Below are 26,345 nucleotides of genomic sequence, written 5' to 3'. Positions count from 1 at the left end.
TGTTCTGGACATCCTATCTAATAAAAGAGAAACATGGTAATTAGCGTACGACCGCTACCCTTCCCATTGGCTAATCAGGGCGATATGCAAATTAACTGCCAGCCAAGATGGTGGCCGGCAGCCAGGCAGCTTGAAACTAACATGAGGCTTGCTTGCTTCAGTGACGGAGGACTCCAACGTTCCCCGCCTGCAGCTGCAGGCCTCTGAGCTGCAACTCTAAGTAACTATGTTACAAATATAGAAGCTAAACAAAACCCCAGAAACCTGCTTTAGTCGCCGGGCTTCAGCCAGCAGGATCGCAACATTGTTTCAAATACAGAAGGTAAACAAAGGCCAGAAACCTGCTTTCAGCAGTGGGAGGCCTAAGAGCTGGAGCCAGAGCTAAAGCTGGCCCAGAATTAAAAAAAAAAGAAAAAAAGGAGCGGTTGGGAGCTTCAGTCACCCACCAGCCTGAAAACAGCCCTCAGCCCCTCACCCAGACTGGCCAGGCACCCCAGTGGGGACCCCCACCCTGAAGGGTGTGTGACCAGCTGCAAACAGCCATCATCCCCTCATCCAGGCTGGCCAGGCACCCCAGTGGGGACCCCCACCCTGATCCAGGACACCCTTCAGGGCAAACCAGCCGGCCCCCACCAGTGCACCAGGCCTCTATCGTATATAGTAAAAGGGTAATATGCCTCCCAGCACCGGGATCAGCGGAGCCGAGAGGCCTCCCGGCACCGGGATCAGCGTGACAGGGGGCAGCACCCAAACACCCTGATCGCCCTGCGGCTCTGTGTGTGACAGGGGGTGGGGCCACAACCACCCTATCCGCCCTGCTCTGTTCGTGACAGGGGAAGGCCCCCCAACCCCCTGATCAGCCCTGCTCTGTGCCTGATGGGGGGAGCTCCCCAACCCCCTGATCGTCCTGCGGCTCTGTGTGTGACAGGGTGGGGCGCCCCAACCCCCTGATCGGCCCTGCTCTGTGTGTGACAGGGTGCGGCGCCCCAACCCCCCTCCCCACACGGGCCCTGCTCTGTGTGTGACGGGGTAGAGCCATAATCTCCCCATCGGCCCTGCCCTGAGTGTGAGAGTGGCGGCGCCCCAACCCCTGATTGGCCCTGCTCTGTGGGTGATAGAGGGCGACGCCCCAACCGCTCCCCACGGGCCCTGCTCTGTGTGTGATGGGGTAGAGCCATAACCTCCCCATCGGCCCTGCCCTGAGTGTGACAGGGTGCGGTGCCCCAACCCCCTGATCCGCCCTGCTCTGTGTGTGACAGGGGGTGGTGCCCCAACTCCCCTATTGGCCCTACTCTGTGTGTGACAGGGGACGGTGCCCCAACTCCCCTATCAGCCCTGCTCTGTGCGTGACAGGGGGGAGCTCCCCAACCCCCTGATCGACCCTGCTCTGTGCATGACAGGGTACGGAGCACCCCCCTGATGGGACCTGCTCTGTGAGTGACAGGGGGCAGCGCCCCAACCCCCTGATTGGCCCTGCTCTGTGCAAGACGGGGTGGCACCGCAACCTGCCCATCGACCCTGCCTTGAGTGTGACGGGGCGGTGCCCCAACCCCCCAATCGGCCCTACCCTGAGCGTGACTGAGGGTGGCAACGCAACCTCTCGATCCGCCCTGCTCTGTGCATGACAGGGGCGGCGCCCCAACTCCCCAATCAGCCCTGCTCTGAGCCCAACCAGGGGCTGCACCTAGGGATTGGGCCTGCCCTCTGCCACCCGGGAGCGGGCCTAAGCCAGCAGGTCGTTATCTCCCAAGGGGTCCCAGACTGCGAGTGGGCACAGGCCGGGCTGAGGGACCCCCCCCTTTCCCCCCGAGTGCACAAATTTTTGTGCACCGGGCCTCTAGTCCTATCTAATAAAATAGTAATATGCAAATTGACTATCACTCCAACGCACAAGATGGCCGCCCCCAAGTGGTCAAAGATGGGTGCCCCCATGTGGACACAAGATGGCCTGCAAGGGAGGGCAGTTGGGGGCAATCAGGCCTGCAGGGGAGGGTAGTTAGGGGCAATTGGGCTGGCAGGGGAGCAGTTAGTCATCGATCAGGCTGGCAGGGGAGTGGTTAGGGGGTGATCAGGCTGGCAGGCAGAAGCAGTTAGGGGCAATCAGGCAGGCGAGCAGTTGGGAGTCAGCAGTCCTGGATTGTGAGAGTGATGTCCGACTGCCCGTTTAGGCCTGATCCCACCGGGCAGTCAGACATCCCTCGAGGGGTCCCAGATTGGAAGGGTGCAGGCTGGGCTGAGGGACACACACCCCCGCCGCCCCCCCTACCCCCCCGCACAAATTTCGTGCACTGGGCCTCTAGTTTCATATAAATGGAATCAAATGCTATGGGCCTTTTTTGACTGGCTTCTTTTATTTAGTGTAATGTGTGGTGTTTGTTTTTTTTAATAAATATGTTTTTATTGATTGTTTTAGAGAGAAAGAGAGAGGAAGTAAATGAGAGAGAAACATGGATGGGCTGTCTCCTGCACACCCCCTACTGGGGATCAAGTTGGCAACCTGGGTATGCGCCCTGACCGGGACAACGCTCCTGGTGCCTGAGACAGTGCTCAGCCAACCGAGCCACACTGGCCAGAACTGGTGTAATGTTTTTAAGGTTCATTCACATTGTGGTATATGTCAGTACTTCACTTCTTTATGGATGAATATATTTTATAGACCACATATTATGTATTTATTCATCAATTGATGGGCATTTGATTTGTTTCCACCTGATAGCTATTTTGTGTATAAGCTTTTGTGCATGTGGATGTATGTTTTCATTTCTCTTGGGCATATATTGAGAAGTGGAATTGCTGGGTCTTTTGGCAATCCTGTGATTAACTCTGAGAAACTTCCATACTGTTTTCCACAGTGGCTGCACCATTTTACATTCCCACCAGTTATGTATGAGTGTTCCAGTTTCTCCACAGTTTTTCATCCACACTTTCTGTCTTTCTGATTATAGCTATCCTGGTAGATGAGTAGTGTCATTAGGTTTTGATTTGCATTTCCTTGAGGGCTGATGACGCTGAGCATCTTTGCAAGGTTTTTGTTTGTTGTTTCTTTGGTGAAATGCCTTTTCAGAATTTTTGCCTTTAAAAAAGATTGGATTAGTTTTTTCACTGTTCGAGTTTTATTTTTTAAAGTTCTTTATTTAGTATCTGATTTGCAAATATTTTCTCCAAGTCTGTGGCTTGTCTTTTCATTTTCTCAACAGTCTCTTTTGCCCAGCAAGAGTTTTGAATTTTGATAATACAGTTTACCATTGTTTTTTCTTTTATGGCTTGTTTTTTTGGTGTTGTATCTAAAAATCCTTTGCCAGACCCCATCCAGGCCCATAAATTTGTTTGCTATCCACTGGGAGCTCACACCAAAACAGCTGTTTAAAGAGGAAGAAGGAAATTGTGATGGGAAGATGGTTTCTAGTAGGGGGATGCCACTGTCTTTGATTCTTTGCTGTTGAGAGTTTTTTAGAAAAATTGGTTTATTTACAGTGAAGAGGAGGAGTGGCTTTTCTTCTTCCCTTTGCTGCAGTTTTGTTGATTGGTTCATGTAGCAGATATTTACTGAGTCTAGGACAGTGATGGCGAACCTGTGACACGCGTGTCAGAGGTGACACGCGAACTCATTTTTTTGGTTGATTTTTCTTTGTTAAATGGTATTTAAATATATAAAATAAATATCACAAATATAAGTCTTTGTTTTACTATGGTTGCAAATATCAAAAAATTTCTATATGTGACACGGCACTAGAGTTAAGTTAGGGTTTTTCAAAATGCTGGCACGCCGAGCTCAAAAGGTTCGCCATCACTGGTCTAGGACACACTGGGAATCAAATTGCACATGGTCCCATGTCTTGTGAGCTTCCAGACCAACAGGGGTAAGAGGTACTAACCAGGCATTCATGAACATGGCTACATCAGAACAAGTCATCCATGCACTGAAGCAGCAGTGGTGGATGCTGCGCGTATTACGGGGTCCCAGCTAGAAAGGGTTGGGAGGTATTGGCCAAGATTTCCCTTAGGAATCGAGGTTTACTCAGAGACTTGTGTGTGGGGAAAAGTCATCTGGGCACTGAGGACGCCGCAGACCTTCTTCCAGGTGAAAGCTGCGGAGTGTGAAGGTGAAGAGTCAGGCACATCAGGGCTTGAAAGGGGCAGGGGACAGGCGGGTGAGGTTGGCAGAGCCACTCATTACCAGCATTGGGAGTTATCAGAGTTAAGCTGGGAGATGACATGATCATGCTTTTTAAAAAGACCTTTTAGTCTAGGTGTGGTGAAGGGATGTGCTGTTAGACTCTCAATAAAGGGTTGATGCCTTTGATCCCTCTGGACTCATCTATCTCTTTGGGCATAGGATCTTGTGGTCACGGCTTCAGAATCCCAAGCCAGGCGCCCTCTCCTGCCTGTCCCAGATTGTTTTGTGGCAGCTCAGCCACATTACAAAGCAGACTGGACCAGCCTTTCCAGGAAGTAATTCAGTGGCTGCCAAATAGGAAGTACTTGACTGCGTTCTGGTGTCTGTTAGGAAGCAGGGTCAGTGTGGGGGGTGGGGGCCTTTGGAGTGGACCTGGAGGGCTTGGTGCTGATTGTGAGCAGGTGTGAGGCAGCTAATCTAATTTTGCTTTTTCAATTAAATTAAAGATACTTGCTCCTTAGTTGTGAGTTTCCGGCTTGTGATTGGCGACACTGAGAGGAGAAAAGAGAATCAATCATAGGATGGGAACTGAAGAAATCTGCTCTGATGTTGTCATGCCCACTTCTGGCCAGCAGTGCCACCTGTGCCTGTGGATGTTTGTTAGGGCAGGAATGCTGGCCTGGGTATGTTTTGATATCAAACCCACAGCTCGACCATTCCCTGCAGCTGACCTTAACCCCATTTCCTCTGGTCTGCAACGTCCTTCATTTAGGATGTACTGTCAATCTAATAACACACTTTGGACAAGAAATAAACATATCAAGTGTGCACACTGACTTTAAGAGATAGCCCAATATTTAGAAAAGGCAAAATGTGAAGTTTAGTTTGGTTATTTGCCGCTAATATTAGACATCCTCCCTGCCCTCCACCCGCCTCCCACAACAAGCTATTGTTGGCAGGGAGCTCTAACCTTCACTAACTTCCCATGGCTTTACTCAAAGGCTGCTGCCCAAAGTCCCAGAAAGGATATTTTGGTACATTTTATTAGGAAGTTTGTGCGGGTTTTGTCTGAAAGAGTTTTGTAAAATAGCACTGGTTTCTCAGCCTCAAGCCCTCTGTTGCAGCTTCTTGAACACATCCTTGCTGACTTGTGCTTGGCAAGGGGTGGCAGGCCGGGCAACATGATGTGGTAGGTTCCAGGGCCACCAAATCCTCCATCCCTCCCCACCCACTAGAATGGAAGTGGCTCTGTGCTGTAAAAACCCACTTATGTTGGGCCTGGGTGGGCTTTACCCTCGGTTTAAATTGAGACTTGGTATGTGAGAACTGGTCTCAAGTGATTAAGTGGGAACCCAGATTACCCCGCTTCAGCATGCCCCTCTGGAGTCACCATTGTCTGGTCCCCTCACCCTGGGTCCGTGGGTGGAGGAGCTGCCGGCCCTGCCCCAAGGAGCCTGCATAGGGACAATCAGCTGGTTGAGTGGCTGAGAGGGCCTGCTCTCACTGGTGAATTGCCGAGGAGCCAGAACAGAAGGGACATTGTGCGAGGAGACCCAGGGAAAGGTTAGGGGGCTGCCGAGTTGTGACAAGCTACATGAATGCGGCCAGCTATGTGGCTTGGTTTGTCTTTCCCTGGAGCATCTTTCTGTTTCTTGATGTGGGACCCTAAAAGTATCTGTATTTTCAAGAGGGCAGTCAGTGTCTGGAGATGCCTCAAAGAGAAGTGTCTTGAAAGAGCACATGTGTGTGAGAGGAGGCGCAGCCTGACCCCTGCTGATTGATCACTGGCACCCCGGCCGGGAGAGCCAGGTCCACCCCTACTCCTGTCTGCTCCGTTAAGGAGTCAACTTCCCTGAGAACTTCTCCCCTGACTGATCTATGTGTTTTCCTATAAAGATGGGAATCACATAACTGATTCATCGCAAAGTGAGGGAGGGATATAGTTGAGTAGAGGTGGGGCAGGGAGTAATGTGGGGGTGCTTGGCACTATCATCCCAGCTCCTCACTTTTGTGGGGGTCAAAGCTGCAGGTTCAGACTGCCTCAGCTTGGGATTTGAGAGAGGTTGTCCCATGTTTTGCATAACTGGCTGTTGTGTCTCTTTGTTTAACAGCCACCGTAGGATGTGGGAGTGGTGATCTCTCTTAGACTGGGCAGGGGGAGTGAGGTTCAGGAGCAGACTAATGATTCTCTGGTCCCCTTGGCTTTGAGCTTCATGATCTCATCCTGGGGACATCATATTCTTTCTTCCCTTTTTTCTGTTTTGGTCCAGGTTTCTTTGTCAGAGTGCCAGTTCATGTGTGTATTTATATTTATATTCTCATTCTTTCTGGTGTTATAATGGGGATGAATCATTGAATGAAGACTCCAGATAACAGAAGATTGCTTTCAGCATAAAAGTATTTATCTGTTTTCATGACACAAGGTCTTTAAAACAAAATGTAGTGTGTGCCTTTCTGCCTTATTTTAATTTCTAATTGCTTAACAGTACATGAATGTATTCAGGTTACCATAAATTCAGGTAACACTGAATCATGCAGAGTAGAAAAAGGATTTTTCCTTTTCTATCCCTTTACACCCCCTAATCTTTTTGATCTCTCAAGAAGTGAAGGGGTGTCTGTCATCCAGAATGGTTCCGTTTTACACTGTGTCGAAGTAAAGTCTTTTGGCAGCAGTGGAATTCCAGTTAGACCCATAGTTGTGCCGTTAGCTTCCCCTCATCAGTAGCAGCTTGTCTTGGAGCTCTTTTCATGTCCGTGTGTAATGATGACCAGCATTTTTGAGCACTCATATGTGGGTGGGCTCTGTTCTTTCCACTTGGCACGTGAAGAAGCTGAGGCACAAATAGGTGATGTAACTACTCAAGGTGACTCCGTAAGTGCAAGAGCACCTTTAGCTCCAGAGTCTGCCCCTCTGTCACTGTTTTGTTCAGAATTCAAAGGTAGAAAAAGAAAATGTTCCTTACACCATTGACCTCTAGAGACAGCCCCTTCTTTCAGTGGTTTGCCTCTCACCGTGCCCGCAGTGCTGTGGTGACTATTCTTACTGTACCTGGTCCTGGCCGGCTCTGAGGCTTCCCCGGCCTTCCTGGCAGGTCATTCAGATGTGGTAAGAGCCCAGACTGATGCTGCCCATGCCGTCCTGCCAGCTAGAGTTAGTTTTTTTCTCCTTTCTTTTCTCATGCATCCGGAACCCTATGGGTGGTTTTATTTTCTCCTTTACTGAGGCTCGAGGAGATGGACCAGTGAGATGGTGGCAGAGCTGCTTTGGCATCCAGGAGGTCTCAGACCCTAAAACCCACAGTTTTCAGCTTACATTGCACTGTTTTTCTTAGGCTTTTTGAAGCTTTTTCTTCTAACTACAAAGAATTGGAGTCCTGTCTCCAGCCCACTTCCTTGAAGTAACCACTGTGAGCATTAGTTGTAAATCCTCCCAGAAACATTTTGTTCTGTGGCATGTGTGTGCATGTGGGCACATTTTTAACCTAAAGAGCTCTGGACTCTCCCGTGTCAGCACATATAACTCTACCTCATTCTTCGTGACATCTGCAGAGCTCTTCCCTCGGCTAGACCAACTGTGATTCCCCCAACTTCCCTGTTGAGAATTTTTCCTGTTCCTTTTCTAGCTCTCACTACTGCAGTGCTGCCTGGTGACCCTCCTCAAACATTTGTTCATGAGCTCTTAGCATTGAATCCTGAAAGTGGGTTTGGTTTGGGACATTTTTTCCGTGTTTCTTCCCTTACTGTCTACCTGGTGGTGAGCAGTTCTCTCTTGCTGCCCTGGAGCATTCGGCTTTGGCTCACCGTGTGGGTCAGGGCTGCATCCACAGGATGATGTCAGGGGCCAAGACACATGTACTCACAGTTCTGGCCTTCATTTGTTCCCTGTGTCCTTGATAAGTGATTAAATGCCACTAAACCTCAGTTTCCTCTCCTGATGGATGGTGAGAATTTGTGAGGTTGAAATTTGTGCTAGGTAAACTCTGTACCATAGTGCCTAGCCCTAGGGAGGGTTGGCTAAGTGGTGCTGGTAGTGGGCAGGTGGCCAAGAAGGACTTGAGATGGAGGGCTCCACTGGGCCTCGCCTGAGCTCTGTGATGGGATGGGCACTTGCCCTGTCTGTGCCTTCATCCCTTTCCAGGATAGTCACTGCAGGTAGTAGGTAGGTACTAGATGCAGCACCTTGAGAAAGGCTGGGGGTGGAGCCAAGCATATATATTAAATTTATTTAATGTAGAAAACTTAAAAATGCATACAGAGGTGTTCACAGCCTCTGCTGCACCACCATCACTCTCTAAGGCCAGCACAGCCTCTAGCTTGCCAAACTCCAGCTGAAGGAGGAAGTAAGAAAGTCTCTCTACCCTGGCTCTTACAAAGCAGTCTGCCCGCTAATCAACCAGTGGTAAAGTACCAAGAAAGCAACTGGCTACAAAAGTCGCTCACAAGAGTACACCCTCTGCTGGAGGAGTGAAGAAACCTCATGGTTACAGGCCTGGTCTGGTACCTTGGAGCTCAGTAAAACTGGATGTATTCACAAGTCCACTGAACTAATGATTTGCAAACTTTAGTAGTTCAACTTTATAACAGTTATAAATAAACCTATTAAACTTTTCTGGATAATGTCAGCATTTGGATTTTTTAAAAACAAGTTAATATCTAATTGATGGCAACTAAATGGTGTTTGTAGCATTTAAAAACTTTTTTATTGTGTTTCTTAGGGTGACATTGGTTAATAAAATTATATAGGTTTCAGGTGTACAATTCTATAATACATCATCTGTATATTGTATTGTGTGGTGTAGCATTTTTATCAGTAGATTCCATCCATTCACTGTACTTTTCTGAGTTGTCCTACATGCAAGTATGTTTTTTTTTTTGGTTAATCCTCACCAGAAAATATTTTTTCATTGATTTTTTTCTTTGAGAGAGTGAAAGGGAGGGGGAGAGACAGAAAAAGAGAAACATTGATGTGAGAGAGATTGATGTTTCTATCTCTCTCTCCCTCTCTGAAATCAATAAAGATATATATAAAAAGAAAAAGCCAAATCACCCTGGCTGGTGCGCTTAGTGGTTAGAGCAGCGGTTCTCAACCTGTGGGTCACGACCCCTTTGGGGGTCGAACGACCCTTTTACAGGGGTCGCCTATGACCATCGGAAAACACATATTGTTTTTCTGATTAATCACTATGCTTTAATTATGTTCAGTTTGTAACAATGAAAATACATCCTGCATATCAGATATTTACATTATGATTCATAACAGTAGCAAAATTACAGTTATGAAGTAGCAATGAAAATAATTTTATGGTTGGGGGTCACCACAACATGAGGAACTGTATTAAAGAGTCGCGGCATTAGGAAGGTTGAGAACCACTGGGTTAGAGCATCAACCCACACATGAAAGGGTCGTGGATTCGATTCCCAGTCAAGGGCACAAACCTGGTTGCAGGTTCAATCCCTGGCCCTGGTCAGGGTGTGTGCGGGAGGCAGCCAATCGATGTGTCTCTCTCAGATCGATGTTTCTCTCTTTCCTCCTTCCCTCCCTTCCACTTTCTCTAAAAAATCAATGGGAAAAAAATTTGGGGTGAAGATTAACAAAAAAATAAAATAAAAATCTGTATTATTGGTCCTATGGGGATGTTGCTGGCAGAAGCCCTGTAAACTAATGATTATATCCCAGGGCTGTGATCAGATTCAGGTTTGACTTTTTTTTTTAAAGCCCAGCATATATGAACCCAGGGCCTCTCATAAAGGAAAGTCAAACAGGCTCCAGGTACAGGTGTGGGCAGGGTTAAGCTGGTGAGGAGACAGCCACAGGGTTCCTGAGGAGCCAGGCTTCTGGACTGCCCACAGTCTGCGGTTACTCTTCCATTTTCACCCAGGGTTGGGTAGTAAACCCAGAGGTCCTCCAGGGTCAGCCCTGCTAGCTGCACAAGGGGCAGGGTCCTGGAGGCAGACCCAGGGAATAGAGGGGGGTTCTGAGGTGGTGGAGAGAGCAGCATTGGGAGCTCCCAGCCAGCCCCGTTTGCCTTGATGTGCCCCGTGCCAGGGCTTGCCTGGCCTGTGCGAGCTCTCATGGTCTGGACTCCCCACACACTGAGGACAGGTGCACGTACACTGGCTTTGGTAGCCAGCACCAGTTTAGCGAGTTCCTCCGCATCTTAGTTTGCTGAGGTCAGAGAGAGATGCTGGCCTGTAGCCAGTGGCCTGGGGAGTGGGTGGCTGCCCACAGCCTGGTCTGAAAGCAGTTGAGGCAGGCCTCAGCTGCCTTTGCTGAAAGTGTGGCATGTGTAGGGGTCTGGCTGGACTAAGGATGTTTCTCTGGGAGTGCCGGCCCCTCTGGCAGTCTTTGGAGTTTCTTGGCTTATAGAAGCGTCACCCTGGTTTCTGCCTTCCTTTTCACAAGGTCTTCTTCCTCTGTGTGAGCCTGTGTCCAAATTTCTCCCTTTTATAAGGACACCAGTCATATTGGATTAAGACCCATCCTATTGCCTTGGCTGGGGTGGCTCAGTTGGCTGGGCGTCATCCCATGCACCAGTGGGTTGATGGTTTGATTCCCAGTTAGGGCACATGCCTGGGTTGCCTGCGTTGCCTGCTTGACCCCTAATGGGTGACTTACAGAATGCAGCTTATTGATGTTTCTCACTCTCTCTAAAAAAAAAAAATCAATTAAAATATATTTTTTTTTTAAATACACTTTGAATGTGGCCATTCCTCACTGAGTATTCTGCTGCCTCTCCGGGGTGCTGTGGTGTTGCCTATGTCTCCACTTTCTCTGGAGGATGGTTTCCCAGGGGCTGTCCTCCTGGAAGTCCCGAGGCTTCTCCGGCTTGTCCAGAGGGAGCTCCGGTCAGCCTTTCCCAGGGTGCTTTGAGCCACACCTCAGCTGCAGGGCACACGCTGGTCTCTCAGGGAGGACTCTCCCTGGCCCTGATGCTGCCCCCAGCTTTGCCCTGCCACCCATCTCTGGGGAGTCATACAGAACTCTTCCGGGTCTCTTGTTTTGAGCTGTTGCCTTGACCTGTTTGGTTTGTGTGGACAGGAAATCCTCCTAAGGGATTCCAGAGAATACTGCCTGCCCATAGTGAATTTTGGCTCCCCACTGACCAGCCACGTGGCACCAGGCAGATTACTGCCCCTGTTTCAGTTTCTTCATCTGTGAAATGGGGACAGTAAGAGCACCTGTTTTGGGCTGTGAAACATTCATACAAAATAAGTGGTTGGAAAAGTGCCTGGCCACTGTAAATGCTCCACAGTGTGATGTTGTATAGTATATAGTCTGTGTCATGTCAGTATCACTGCTGTGTGGTGACTCTTCACCTTCAGACCCCAAGTATCCCCGTCACTGCTGTGAACACATGGCAGGTACCCATTAAGTTTTTGTAGGGTAATGAGTATGTGGGCACATTGAACAGACACAGGTGCTTGGTCACTGCCAGACTGATCGGAAACAAAAAGTCTCCCTTTGTCCATAATGCTCACAGTTCATTGGACTGGGTGGACAGAAAACAGACCTTGATTAGTCCTACTTATGAGGGAGAATTGCACACTGTGATTGGGGACAATGGTCTGAGAAGGCTTGTCAAGGGATGAGTGCCATCCAGGGGAGAGCTAGATTGGGAAATAGAAGATGGAGGCGTGACCTGGGATGACTGACGGCACTGGGTGTGGTGACGGTTTGGCCTTTGCTCAAGGCTCAGAGGGAGACCATTGGCAGGTTTTGAAGAAGTGGGTTGGGAGTGAGCCAAGAGATGGTTTCAACTTTGGGGATTAAAGGGGGGCCATAGTGGAAGCAGCTGGACAACCAGCTGGAGGTGATGGGTGGTCCAGGGAGATGAGGAGGGGGAGGCTGGCTGAGGAGCCAGGAAGAGTATGGACCTACCACGAAGCCAGAAGGTAAAGCTGTGGCTGAGCATGAGGTCAGTCAGGGAAGGCAAAGAGGAGAGGAAGGTCTGCCTCTGAGCCTTGGGGTGCTCCCGTATTTGGCAGAGCCATAGAATACCCTTTTCCAGTGTCCTTTTCTTTGTTAATCCTCACCCGAGGATATTTTTCTCATTAATTTTTAGCGAGGGAGGGGGGAGAGAGAGAGAAAAAAAACATTGATGTGAGAGAGACACACTGATTGGTTCTCTCCCTAGCATACCCTGACCAGGGCCAGCGCTCTATTCACTGCGCCACACCAGCCAGAGGGATCCACACATTGTGTCTGTTCATCTGTAGATTCTCCCTCTACCATTTTTTTTCTTTGTAGTTTGTTGAGGAAACTGGGTCATTTGTCCTGTAGGTTTGATACTGGCTTTTTGCTGCTTCAGTCCCTGTGGTGTTTATTTAGCACGACCAACCTGCTTTATGTATTCTGTGTCGCTATGAACTTGAGTCTGCAGTTGAGATCTGCCTGGGAAGGTGGCATCAATCTCGTCTGTTGGTCTCTGTGTGTGATGTGGGCAACAGATGACAGCAGCACCTGAATTACTGACTCAAGGGGTTATGGAACCGTGATGGGTCAGTCCTTATCCACACAGGAGCTGGAACATAACTGCAGCTCACCTCTCATCTTCTGTGTGGTTACGCTATGGAGAGGCAGGGCAGGTGCTTGAGTTTTCCTCCCTTTATTTGCCAGTTTCAAACCCTGCTCCTAGTCATGCTGTCCTGAAGGCTGGATATTGTTTTTTCCCCAGAACATGGATCTGGGTTTGTTCTTCCTGAGCCTAACCTTTGGACCTCTCCACCCCAGGATGCAACACCCTGCAGTGACAGCCGAGGCCCTTCTTTCCAGTTACCTGCTGTCACTCCTCTCCATCTTCCCCGTTCAGCTTGCCATGTGACTCTCAGGGCTCTCAGAGAGGATGCTGTCCCCACCTCCTAGACCCTTTTTGACTTCACCAACTCAGCCATTCTCCAAGTTTGTCACAGGGCCCAGGAGCTGTTCTTGGCTCCTCCCCTCCCTCCCAATGAGGGGTCAGGCCCTTCTCAAATTTCATTCTTTTGGCAAATATGGGGTACCTCCCCTGGGCCAGCACCTGGGGGTGGGGGGTGGGGTGGGAGTGTAAGACAGGAATCCCCAGAGCTCCTGCCTCCACCAGCTTCCCAGTTTAGTGGGGAGACATGCCCTTTGTGACAAGTGCATTCCTAAGGGTGGGCATGGGGTAGTGCTGACAGAGGGGCACCTGCCATGTTTAGGGGCATAACAGTGGCTTACTACAGAGCATCTTTCTCCTCCTTGGCAAGTCATTGGGAGACAACTGATGACCTTGGGCCAATGGCTCCGTGGTGTCAAGGCTGTCTACCTGAGACTCTCCTGGCTTTCTCTGCAGTCCTCCCGTGGTTGACGCCACATGGCCAGGCATTGCCTCACAAGGTTGGCAGGAAGAAAAGAGGTGCTGAGACTTTCCCCCTGCACATTACAGTATTTTTGATTTGGGAAGGAATCTACTCACAAATCCACTCCCGGTCTCTGGATTTGCCTGTTCTGGACATTTCATATAAATGGAATCACACTGTGTGGCCTTGTGTGTCTGGATTCTCTCACTGAGTATCATGTTTTCGTCTTTCATCCACATTGTAGCAAGTGTCAGAGCTTTACTCCTGTTTATGGCTGAGTAATATTCCATTGTCTGGATGGACCACTTTGTATTTATCCATTCATCCATCAGTGGACGAACACTGGGTTGTTTCCAGTTTGGGCTGTTGTGAATCATGCTGCTATGGACATAGATGTCAAGTTTTTGTGTGGATATAGGTTTTCATTTATCATAGGTATATATCTAGGAGAGATATATGCGTCATCTAATAGGTATTCTATTTTAACATTTTCCCAGATAGTTTTCCAAAGTGATGGCACCATTTTCCATCCTCACTAGCAATGCAGGGATCCAGTTTTTCCTCACCAACATTTATTTTCTGGTTGTTGTTTTTAACAATTGCCATCCTAGTGGTCTGATTTTGATTTGCAATTTCCTAATGATTAGTGACTTTGAACATCTTTTTAGGTGCTTTTGGCAATTTATATATCTTTGGAGAAATTTCCCTTCCGGGTAAGGGGTGGGGTAGTAGAATCATGGACCTCAGAGCCTGCGATCAGGTCTCAGCACTGCCACTTAGCAGCTGTATGTCTTTGAGCCCTGGTTTCTCCATTTGTTGGCCAGTACTGAGAGGGCTCAAGGGGCAGTGTGTGCATAGGGGCTATACAAGACATCAGCAAGAATATTTCCATTAACCCTCCAGAAGCATCATTCTTAATGATTTCTGCTTCTGTTGTGGAGACTGCTTTGCTGGGTCCTCTGCAAAGATAAGTTAGTTTGGGTAACTGGGTGGATGAGAAGTAGGCACACAGAGAGATGTGGAGGCCAAGCAAAGAAAAAAGAAAGGCAGGCTGGCACTGGGGAGCAGGCGTTCACCACTGTCCTGTAGCTGTGTCTCGTCCATCATCTGAAACAGACTTCCTTGTTTTCTTTCTTTAAGGAGGAGCCAAGGAAGGTTTGCTTCACCTATGACCTGTTCCTGAACCTGGAGGGCAACCCGCCTGTAAACCACCTGCGCTGTGAGAAGCTTACCTTCAACAACCCCACCGTTGAGTTCCGGTACAAGCTCCTGATGGCTGGCGGGGTGAGTGTGCCGGAGCAGGCCCTGCCCCTGCTCGAACGGATGCATCTTCTCTGTCATGGATCCACCTCTGCTCCCTGAACTGGGAACTTGGTGCTGGGGGCACCTTGGGCTCTCTCAGGCATGTCTCTTCAGCCTATGGCTGGGCACCTGATACTCAGAGGGGCAGGTTGCACAGGTAGCACCTGGCAGCACTGGATAGGACCCAGGTATCCCGAGTCTGTGCTGGGATGTTGTCAGCTGGGAATAACTAGTTGCTAGTTATTCCTGTAGCTTCCTGGTTGGCTGTGATTAATTAGCATCTTCTTCCATAAAGTAGGGAGAGGGTGGGGGAAGGAATGGGTGTGAGACCAGCCTGTCAGTGTGGCGAGGCGCTGGAGCCAGCTTTTAACCAGATTGGCAAGGCTGTGCTGGAGCCCCATCACCTGGGGAAATAGCAGTGGCTCTCTGCAGGGTCCTTGATGATGCATGCCACCTGGCAGTTCTGTCCTTGTGAGGCCAGATGAAGGTGTCAGCTCTCAGAACTTAGGTCTCAAGTGAGTCGTGTGGCCAGCGATCTTGGTATGATGGCAGAGTGCCAGGAGCATGTGTCAGCTCTTGGAGAATGGGGGTGGGGTGCTTGGTGCTGATGGATGATTGGCTGTGGAGGAGGCAAGACGCTTGGCTGCAGGCTGGACTGTGTGTGCCGAGGGAGGTGGCAGGCTGAGGACACAGGATATCCCAAAGCCACCTGTTAGTGAACATTTGCCTTGCTGCCAGCGGTGCCTGCAGTGGAGGATTCAGGTTCAGGTCATGAGAGAATGTGTGTATGTGTGTGTGTGCCAGGCCCACCTCCCCAGTGAATACAAGGAGTTTGGGCTGAATTTCTTTGGGCCTAGGGAGAAGTCCTTTTCTCTTCATTTAATTTAGTTGTTGTCTTTTATTTAAAAAAATGAAAGGAATTATTTATTTATTTCAGAAAATTTGAGTAATTTCTTCCATGTTCCTAACAAAAGATTAGTCTGGGATTTGGACCTAGCATGTGATTGCTAATGGAGGTTAGTAACAGAACAGGGGGCGTTGGAATCTATTGACACAGACACTTGTCTGGAAGTTTGCCTGGGAGTTCTAAAAGAACCAAGGAAGTGGGGAGGAGTTTCCAGGTTCAGCATCCTCTTCAGCTCTGCCTCTCTACCTTATTTTCCAAAGTATTTCCCTGAGGTGTAACACAAAGGTTCTAAAGTCACATCTCGGGGAGACAGACACTCAGTCAGTGAGCATTCCATGGGCCTCTGAGAGCTCCAGGACCAAGGGACCATCCCCCTGCATCAGGTTTTCTTTGCTCTGAAGAGATGAAGGCTCACTATGCATCATCTAACCCTATAAAACGGGAGGGGCAAGGGAGGAGGAGGAGGAGGCATGAAGCATTGAGGGAGAGAGGTTGGGATGGCAGGTCCGCCTTACAGTTGGGGAAGGGCCAGCCCAGGAGAGAGGAAGGGAGAGGAGGCCCTTGGGTGCTTGTGTGGTGGTCTCTGGGGGCACTTTTCATCCTTGCTGAGGGCTGCCCAGAGAGCTGGTTGTCTCGTTAGGAACTTTCTTTCTTGCCCTTTGGGGCTTGCTCTGGGCTGATAGCAGAACAGTGTTCTCGGGTCTTAGGAGCAGCCTGGGAGCTTTATGGGACAGCTGCTCCCGAGACCTGAGTTGTGGCCCTTGTGTCAGCCAGTCTGGAGCTCGGAGAGTTCCCAGTGGGGCTGGCATTTACCATCTGGCGGCAAATGACCACAGACCCATCTGTGTTGACATTTGCTGGAAGAACGGGAGGACCATGCGATCTGTGAGTTGGTGAAAACTGTCTCTGTATCGCCCTCCGGGGGCCGTGAGCTCTGTGGTTCCTCACGGGAGGGTCAGATGCTTCCTCAGTGGTGGCCGGAGCGGCCAGACGGCCAGAGGCCAGCCCCGCTTGCCCCCTCAGCATCGTATTTCATCCTTTGCCCCGTCAGCTGCGAGGACCTGTATTTCCATCGAGTGAGATGCGTCCTCATGAAGCCCCGTCCTGCAGGTGGAAGTAGATTCATTTATTCACTTAACTTTTTTTTTCTGAAAGATTGTTAAAGAAGGAGAGAAAGATGCAAGGCCTTCACTAAATTGTCTTGGCATAGCATCAGGATAGGATATTCCTGTGAAGGAGAGAAGAGAAATGAAAACAAAGGAAAAAGGCACCGTCTTCAAGGGAATGGACTCAGACCTCTGAGGGACCTGTCTGTTCTCCCGGGTTAGGCTGTCGCTTCTCTAACCTTGTGCATTGTCCTTGCTGGCCTTAGAGTGTGGTTATTTCCCAAGACCTGGTGATCCTCAGCCATGCTGGCCCGGGCCAGGCAGGTTCTGGGCGCTGGATTATAGTGAGACGGGCCCTGATGGGCAACTTGGCCTCGGGCCTCACTGCCTCAGAGTCGGGGTGGGGGCTGGAGCGGCACGAAAGGCTCCGCTGCCCTCCTTTCAACCCGGTGTCCCCGTGACCATGACTGGGCATGACATCAGCCTCCTCAGATGAAAGGTTGAGCTTGTCAAGAATCCTAGGTGCTCAAGGTTATTAAAGCTAAATCAATCCTTCCTTCCTTCCTTCCTTCCTCCCTTCCTCCCTCCCTCCCTCCCTCCCTCCCTCCCTCCCTCCCTCCCTCCCTCCCTCCTTCCCTCTTTCCCTCTTTCCCTTCCTTTCTTTCTGTTTGTCTTTCTTTCCATGATCTTTATTCTTTTCTTCTGTTTTGTTGCCATCTGGAAGGCTCCCTCTGAGTGGTAGTGTGAACTTCCAGTGTCTATATTTTGAGAACTTGCCCTCGGGTTTTCTCTCCCTTCAGCAGGTGCCACAGGAGCCTCACTGGACCTGGGCAGGTGTTACCAGGAGCACCTCTTGGCAGGAGCCCAGATCCTTCCTCCTAGTAGTTAACAAAGGCAGAGCTCGTGTCCCTCTCCTGCAGGCTCCAGTGAGGTGGCTTTGGCAGAGAACTGGGCCTGCCCCCGTGCAATTTCCTCTTGCCTTGGCTTCGCTACTCGCTCCCTGTTTCAGTCAACTTCATTCACCTGAGAGTGGAGGAGTGAGGCTCCCCCAGGAGATGCGGGACCCGGTGAAGTCATGACACACACGTCCCACAGAAGTTGCTTTCTCCGCCACATGCCTTCCCAGAGGGGTGTCTGCCTGGCTTCTCACCTTTATGCTTCTGGTCTTTCTTAACTGCAGCATGCAGGCCGCTTTGGCCACAGCTGCCTCCTTGTGCTTCTCACACAAATTGCCAGTCTTGGTGCCAGTCTTTTAGCATGGTGCCCTCCTCCCCGAGACTGTGCCAACTGCACCTGGACCCAGCCATCCTGGGACCCTGCTTCTCTTTGCTCTCCACCACGAGCCTGCTTCGCTCTGAGCACTCAGCAGCCAGACCTTTAGGAAATGCCGTGGACTCTTTGGGAAAGTGATGCTCAGGCTCTCCCTGGCTCCCTCCCCCAAAAGGAAGCTTGGACACCTCTAGCTGCACTCCCACAAGCCAACTTCCTCTTACCCATCGGATTTCCAGCTTGCCTCCTTGCTCATTGATAACATCTGTCTCTTCTTTATCACTAGGTGATGGTAATGCCCGAAGGAGCAGAAACGGTGTCCAGGCCCAGTCCTGACTACCCCATGTTACCCACAATTCCACTCTCTGCCTTCTCTGACCCCAAGAAGACCAAACCATCCCACGGCTCCAAGGTTAGTGAGGTGGAAGGCCCAGTCACATGGGAGCACTGGGGCCCAGCAGAGGGTCCTGGGCTCAGGGTGCTCCCTCTGCAGAGCTGGGCTCGGTCCCTTGGCATCTTTCTCTTGGAGCTCTCTGTGCTCCCTGTGGCTGCTCTCTGCCACTTAGTCAGAAGGGTCGGCCCCTCCGGGGGTGCATAGAACAGCCTGGTAATCATAGGCTCTTCACCCTGTTCCTCTTGAGGCCAGAGAGCCTGCCCTGTCCTCCCTCCTCCCTCAGAGTCAGTGGGCTTAGGACCACTCAGACAGAACCCCAAGCTAGTCTCACATGGTTGGGAGCCATGAACAGAGTGTCCACTGCAGCTATCACTGTCTACCTTCTCGGGTCTCCTGAGTGCAGCCAGGACACTTCGTCCATCAGGGCTGGTGCTTTCTCCGGGGCCTGTTCCAGGTTTGGCTTTTCTTTGGCAAACCTCCGCAGAGAAAGCTTACTTGCGGGAAGAGCCAGGTAGAATCATGTGGGTGAGCGAGCTGATTTTCCCTAAGAAGAAACGCTTTATCATCCTCTCTCAGCCCCATCAGGTGAGTGGCATTCTGTCTTCCTGAGACCACTCTCTGAATCGTCCCGGAGTGGCTGCCAGAGCCCTTCTGGTGGTGTCATGATGTACACATAAACTCCTGAGTGTTCGTCCCATTCCCCCGCAGCCGCCTACACAGCTCCGTGTCCCGGAGGCTAGGTTTCATCTGGCTCTCAGGGCAGCTGTTTGTCTTTCTGCCACCGACCCCACAAGTTTATCCACTTCTCAACTTTGCATTTTTCTCGTTTCATTCATCTGTTGGGTGTTGTGGGCCTGGGGCATCCCACATGGGACAGCTTGAACTCTCAGGCCAAATTACAGCCTTATTCATCAGCAGTGCTGGAGGAGAGCGACATTACCCAGGCAGAGTCTTTCTGGCACTTTCCCCAGGCCAGTGAGTCTCTGAAATCCTCATCCGACTTAAGCCCTTAAGTATGGAGCGCAGTCTGAAGGTCGTCCCCATGCCAACCTTCTGGCCCATCGTTCCTGAGCCTCATGGACATCAAATGGAAGAGAACTTCTTGCTAGAGATCTTGGCAGTTTCTCTTTCAGCCACTCAGTTGTCTGGAAGTCCATGCAACCTAGGAAGGGTAGAAATTGTCATTTCTTCTGTATGTGTCATTTGTCAACCAAAACCTCATGAAGAGATGCCCTGCAGGTAGTGAGGACACTCTGGTGGCCAGTGGAGTTGCATCTGTTGGAGTTGCTCATGTCCTCTCTCACTGGAATGTCTTTGTGACCACCCCAGGAGTTCCCAGGCCAGATGGGCATATCTGCTAGGCTCAGAGGCCTGTAGGCAGGGTCCCTGGTCTCCACCTCTCCGTGTCCCAGAAACTTTCTTCAGCCACATGGGTGGTATATTTTAGGGGGCTCTTTTGTGGGTTTCTCAGGCAGCACAAGGCAGATTCTTCTCTGCTGCAAGCCCCCTCTGCCTGTTGTCCTCCCTTCTGAGCCGTTAGCCTCACCTGCTCTTCTAGGAGGGTAGAACCTGTGTGCTAACCTCTTCCTCCAGATGAGGACCTCCCTTTGGGTACTGGCTGTACCACCCAGATTGGTTCTCTGCTGCCTAGACCCAAAGAGTCTGATTGCCAGGTCTCATGCTCCAGACAGAGGAGACTGAGAGGGAAGGGCTTGGTCATGCAAGGCCTTGCTTGTCAGGGTCCCCAACCTGGAGGCCGCTGGAGAGTCTGGCTTTTGGAGCCCTAGGCAGATTGGTCACTGGTGATCTGTCCCCATCTCATGTCTCCTCAGAGGATAGCATGGAAGGCAGGAGTTGGATGGAGCCTCCGGGCAGAGCGGTGGGGCTCCTGAAGGCTCATATTTTGAGGATGGTATTCCTTTTAGTCCCCACCTCACAGCATCCCTGGACTTTCATACCTGTAGCTTCTCCCTGTCTGACATCAGACAGTTGGCCTGGATGACCTTTCTCCAAAACTTGGTTCTTAGACATTTCGCTTCATTGATGGCTTTGAGAGCGTGACTGTGAACGATCACATTACTCTCGGAACTCCGTGTGGTTTCAGGGAGCCTGCTCTCCAGCACCTGTGCAGACCCCCAGGTAAAGAGCCGCTGCTAGGAAGGCCCTACTTGCTGGGCAGACTCTGGGCGGCAGTGGAGGCTTGTCCAACCCCAGGTCTGGGGGACCCGGTGGGAACTGTGCTGAGGCCTTTGACAGATGTTTATTAAGTGTGCTTTTGCCCTGCCTGTTCGGGCTGGGGCCGACTCCTATAGCCTGGGGTGTGTATAGATATTTCGAGAAGTGGCTGGTATCACATATGAGGTCTGCTTCTTGCCTCCCTCCTCAGGGGAGCCGATTGTTGGAGAGAGGAGTCCCCAGGGACTGACCCCATTCCACACACCAGCCCCAAGGGAGATGCCCCTTTAGATGGTCAGCTTGGGCTTGTGTTATGAGTACCCTTCCCATTGCCCTGGAGACAGAAGAGCCAGGTCCAGGGCACAGGGGCTGATGTTTCTCCAGGGAGGCAGCAGGAGCCTATGGCCACACAAGGCTGTCCCTGAACCTTTGACACTGATGTGGGTTATGGATTTGCAAGAAGACAGTGAACAAGTATTATCTGAGGTGGTCAAGACTGTGCCGCCTGTCCTTGTAGCTCTTTATTGTGAGAGTCTGTCAGGTGGGCTGGGAGAGCAGGAAGTAGAGGCCCTGCTGCTAGGCATTTAGCTGGCTCACCCATTCTCTTAGCACATAGGGTGAGCTGGTAAAGTGTGGCTGCCTCGGGTGGTGCATGCCACTCTCAGGGTCTGGCTGCTGTTGATTTCCTGGTGAGCTTTGATCTGGAGAGCCGCTGAGCCCAACTGTGCACCTGGCTGACTGAGTTGGGGGCAGAGCCCTTGGCAGCTGGGCACCTGTTAAGCAACCCAGGACATGTGGGATGTTGAAGGGGTTTGACAGGCAGGAAGCAAACAAGGTGTCAGGCAAGGCTTCTACCCAAAGGGTACGCTAGCTGTTGGTGGGGTGGCTGCAGCCGCCATGATTGAATGCTTGCTGTCAGCCAGGCCCCTGCACCATCGCTGGCGAGGTAGGTGGTCTTACCCTTGTTCAGAGGAAGTGTGGGCGCACAGGGTTGGTGTCCCCTGGCCCAGCTTTCCCAGCAGCCTGGAGCAGGGCTGCTTTCTGCCTCTGTCCCTAGCCAGAGTTCCATGACCTGGCTGATCCACCCTGAACCCTCTGAGTTTCCCAGGAACTGTACACATTATAGAAAAGCTGTCCAGGTGGCTTCAGTTCTGTCAGGAGTCGTTGGTCCTGTGCAGCGCCCTGAACCCAGCAGCCACTCAATGAGTGCTGACTGTGGATCAAAGAACCGTTATGCCTGCCAGGTCGCCCTGCTTTGGGGCGACCAGGCAGGAGGCTTAGTGGTAGGGACAGAAAGGGGCCTGTCTGCTCGCGCCCCCAGTGGGAGCTGCGAGGTGTCCGAGCTGGAGGGGGTCTGTGTATCTGTCTTTCTTTGCCTGACTCACTGTGTTGTTCTTGAATCCCTCAGGGAATGTCAGTTCAATTCAGAGGGGAGTCTTAGCCTGCAGTCGCCTGGGACCTGCTGACACTTCCTAGTAGTTTAAAGGGACAGCTCCATTTAAAAATCTCACCTGCTGCCTTACTTCTTTGCTTTTTGGAAGATTTTCTCTAGCTGAGTCTGAATCCAGGTGGATTATACTTTGTAAGGGTTAGGGGCAGTGGAGCAGGGCGGCCTGAGATGCCGTTTGACTGTGTCTTTCTCCCTTCCCACCCGACATTGCAGGATGCCAGCAGGGAGAGCGGCAAGGCCTGCAAGGCCCATAAGACAGCCAAGGAGCACCGGGAGCGGCCCCGCAAAGACTCGGAGAGCAAAGGCCCCTCCAAGGAGCCAGAGCGTGAGCAGGCCCGGAGTGCCAAGGATGCCTCACGGAAGCTGGTTGAGGGCCGGCCACCCAAGGAGGAGAAGGCCCCGCCACCCAAGGCTGCATTTAAGGAGCCTAAGATGGCCCTGAAGGAGACCAAACTGGAGAGCCTGTCCCCCAAGGGTGGTCCCCCACCACCACCACCATCTAAGTCTTCCAGCAAGCGGCCAGCTACCACTGACTCACCCAAGCCCAGTGCCAAAAAGCAGAAGAAGAGCAGCTCCAAGGGGTCCAGGAGCGCCCCTAGCACTTCGCCCCGCACCTCATCCTCCTTCTCGGACAAAAAGTCGGCCAAGGACAAGGGCAGCACCAAAGTGGAGAAGATCAAGGCTGAGAATGAGCCCCGGGAGATCAAAAAGCCCCCAGAGGTGGAGGAGTCCAACTCGGAGGACGAGGCCTCCTTCAAGACAGAGGTGAGGTGCCCCTTTGCCCCATCAATCCCTTATCCTCTTTTCTGGCTCTTTGAACCCCCTGTCCTTATCAGCTTTTCTGACTTTTTGCCATCGAAAGCCTTGTTAGCCCAAACGTTAGACGGGGAGATTGGGATCTCAGCCCCAGAGCTCCCACTTGCTCTTTGTAGCTTTGGGCATACCTGAGCACCTCGCTAAGCCTCAGTTTCCCCTTCTGTCAAGGATGATAAAGCCTGACTGTGAGGTCTCTGTGGAAATGGTGCTTAGGAAGGATGGTTCTGGTAGAACATGATGGTCTGGTACCTGGGTTCCGAGCTCTTTACCGTGGAAGCCCCTTGCATGGCCCAGGGTCTTGGTGGCCAGTTGGGGATCAGGGTGGGTGATTGTGTCTTACTGTTGTCCCTTCCTCAGCCACCACATAGTTGGTCTGGAAGCTTAATGCTGGCTCCATTCCCAGATGGCCGTTGGAGTCCGAGGGCCCACCACCCCTGCCACCCATCCGCTGCTGCTCATGCAGTGTAGACACAGGGATCTTGAATCAGCAAGACTTGTCTTCTAAGCATGGGCCAGTACCCCTCTCGCTGTGAGAGGCTCTGGGCTCCTGCAACAGTGTTTCCAGGTGGTTCTCTGAAGATGGCTGTGAGAGACCCCTTGAATCCCAGAGGAGCACATAGCCAGACTGCTGACTGGGTAGCCAGACCTCACTGGGGCCTTGGGGGGTGATATCATCTCTGAGACTGTTTGGCATCTGGTGGTCAGAGAACAGGTGCCTGAGTGATGGTCGAATGGATGAATGGGTGGATAAATGAGGAGTGACCCCCTTACCTGAGGCACCGCCCCCATGCCTGGTGACCTGTGCTGTTTCCAGATCTCCATTCACTCCCAGAGGCTGAAGTCTGCCTGCAGCATTGCTGCTGGGGCTCCACTGGGGCTTTGAAAGTGGCTCCGGAGATGAAGCTAGAGCTGTTTTGTGTCAGCAACACCATGTCATGAGCATTTGGCTTCCAGGGGTACTCCGTTGGAGGCAACAGCATTGGGGGTGACGATTTGGTCCATGGGTCACTGTACCCACTGGCTTAGGGACATGGGACCAATCATGCTGCACACCCAGCGCTCCTCACAGCCAGGAGACAATGAGACTAAGGTGGCCAGACTTGGAACATCTCTTATTTAGAAGCCTCCTGGCCATTCAGGGCCATTTCAGTATCCTGCTCAGCTGCTGCAGGTTCTTTGGGTACTCAACAGAGAGCTCTGACATTGCAGGGAACCTGAGTTGCCGCCTCCTGCTTAGCCGAGAAGGGGCTGAGGGACTCCTTGTCTGAGTCCCTGGGCCAAGCCCCCAGCTCCTCCAACTGCTTCTCTGTGGTCTCTTTGGCCCGCAGGGTCCTTTTCAGTTAGGGGCCAGGAGTGCTGAGAGCCCACTGGCCCCTCTGGCCCCTGCTGGACATGGCATGTGGCTGAGCAGCGGCACTCATCAGCAGCACTCAGGACTCCTTGTGGGCTTTCAGATGCACACCTCTAGGCCCTTTGGGCTGAAATTATTTCTGCCCCTTGGATTTGTGTGGAAAGAAAAGGGGCAGTGCATCTGAAGTTGGCGGACTTGCTTGCCACCCCTCACCCCACACAGGTGCTGGAGCCACCTCTCATGGCTCCTACTTCCCCATCCTGCAGCCCTGAGCCTACACACTGGGTGGCCGCCACCTGGGTCCAGCTCCTGCCTTGGCCCTGCTTTTGTGTCAGCCTTGCAGAACCTGCTGCTCATGTCCTCTGCCCAGGGGGTCTGTCCATATTCTCTGCCCCAGATGGCAGAGGCACAATGGGCATTGGCCACCATGTGGGGCCGCAGGGCAGCTTTTAAAGAAAAAATATTTTTTTAATGATTTCAGAGATAGAAACATCAATGATGAGAGATTCATTGATTGGCTGCCTCCTGCATGCCCCACACTAGGGATCGAGCCCACAACCCAGGCATGTGCCCTGACCAGGAATCAAACCGTGACCTCTTCATTCATAGGTTGATGCTTACCCCCTGAGCCACTCTGGCTGGGCTGCAAGGCAGCTTTTACAGATGGGGGAAACTGAGGTTTAAAGCCAGGGCGGCCTTGGCCAGTTGGTGACAAACCCAGGGTCAGAACCAGGACCCCTGAACCAGAATAAGAACTCAGGTCTGAATGCTAGAGGGCCACTTGTCCGCAGGCCCATGGCTGAGATTTGGGGGTGTCACACTGGTCTGTCACAGTGGGCAGTGGTTGATGGTAATCTAGGATTCTCCGATGTGAAGGCATGTGTGTGGGGGTGGGGGTGGGGGGGGTGCTGTCAGCAGATGCCTGGAGCAGGTGGTTTAGGCCGAGGTAAACTCTAAAGAAGAGGCCCCTTAACTCTTCAGGTGACAGTGTTCTGTCCCTAGGTGGCCTGATTATTCTCTGAGTCTATTGAGTGAGCAAAGACTTGTGCCTTCCTAGGTCCCCTCTGCAGCCTAGGAGCTGCCCTCAGCCCCCCAGACCATCAGGAGGGACTTTCCTGATCCCTTGGGGGTCCGGGACTCCTTTCCTAGGGTTTCCTCTCACATGACACATGGCAGGACTAAGCAAATGCTGTTAGGTGCCTCTGCCTGTTTCCTGGTCCCTTCTCTTGAAAAGGGGAGGTGCCCAGAGGTGGCTGGTCCCAGCGCTCAAGGTGTTCCGTTCCTCCAGATGGTCCTCCCCAAAGCAAGAGGGCTAGACAAGCCCCAGCCTGAGGGCAGCTTGCTGGGGGTGAGGCAGCCTCCTAGGTGTGTGGGGTGCTCTGGGCCAGGGTAGACTCTTGGAGCTGTGAACTTTGCCCTTCTGCCCTTCAGAGTCTGTGCCATAGACCCATGGCTTGCTCTGTTATGTGCACCTTCAGAACTGCCTGTTGGCAGAAACTAAGGCCCCTGTTCTAGCTTAGTGCTCCATGCAGCAAGGCCAGAGGCCCCTTCCCTGAAGGGATCTGAAGTGACCAGTTCCTTTACACCCAGGGAGGTGCAACCCCCAGTCATCTTACCTCATGTGTCCTAGGGCTTAGGGTGGAAGGTTGCAGGAAGAAGTGGGAGCCGAAACCAGTTTGGCTCAGTGGATAGAGCGTCGGCCTGCGGACTGAGGTCCCAGGTTCGATTCCGGTCAAGGGCATGTACCTGGGTTGCGGGCATATCCCCAGTGGGAGATGTGCAGGAGGCAGCTGATCGGTGATTCTCTCTCATCGATGTTTCTAGCTCTCTGTCTCTCTCCCTTCCGCTCTGTAAAAAAATCAATAAAATATATTAAAAAAAAAAAAAAAAAGAAGAAGTGGGGGATGTGACCTGGTTGAGTCCACCCTGTCCCCTACTGCTTGTCAGGTGGCACATTCATCATTACCTCAGGGCACGTGGTGGGTGATGGCAGCACGGGGCAGGGAGACAAGCAGACAGCTTTTTATCATCACTCAGCGTTGGGACTGGCTGTGGGGAAACAAGGGGCAGAATGAGAAGCTGGGTCTCTGCACTCACTGTTCCTGTTCCAGATCTTTTCTCTGTTCCCTGTGGCGCCACA

General features: G+C 51.6%; 1 protein-coding gene across 13 annotated transcripts in view; it reads left to right on the top strand.

Annotated features, from left to right (window-relative positions):
* Positions 1-26,345, top strand: part of MLLT1 (MLLT1 super elongation complex subunit) — an 82,903-nt gene that overhangs the window by 47,993 nt on the left and 8,565 nt on the right. For 12 of the 13 annotated variants that reach the window (XR_004968151.1, XR_004968150.1, XM_036312725.1 and 9 more), the window contains 3 exons: positions 14,576-14,719; positions 18,306-18,431; positions 22,252-22,803. Coding sequence is in view for 11 of the 13 variants with exons in the window: in XM_036312725.1 (XP_036168618.1) it covers positions 14,576-14,719; positions 18,306-18,431; positions 22,252-22,803 (822 nt within the window). In the remaining 2 variants the exon portion in view is untranslated. The remainder of the gene's footprint in view (positions 1-14,575; positions 14,720-18,305; positions 18,432-22,251; positions 22,804-26,345) is intronic. The other variant, XM_036312720.1, reaches the window with a different exon arrangement.

Source organism: Myotis myotis, unplaced genomic scaffold (genome assembly GCF_014108235.1).
Source record: "Myotis myotis isolate mMyoMyo1 unplaced genomic scaffold, mMyoMyo1.p scaffold_m19_p_6, whole genome shotgun sequence".
Lineage (NCBI taxonomy): Eukaryota > Metazoa > Chordata > Mammalia > Chiroptera > Vespertilionidae > Myotis > Myotis myotis.
This window is presented reverse-complemented; position numbering and strand designations above follow the sequence as displayed.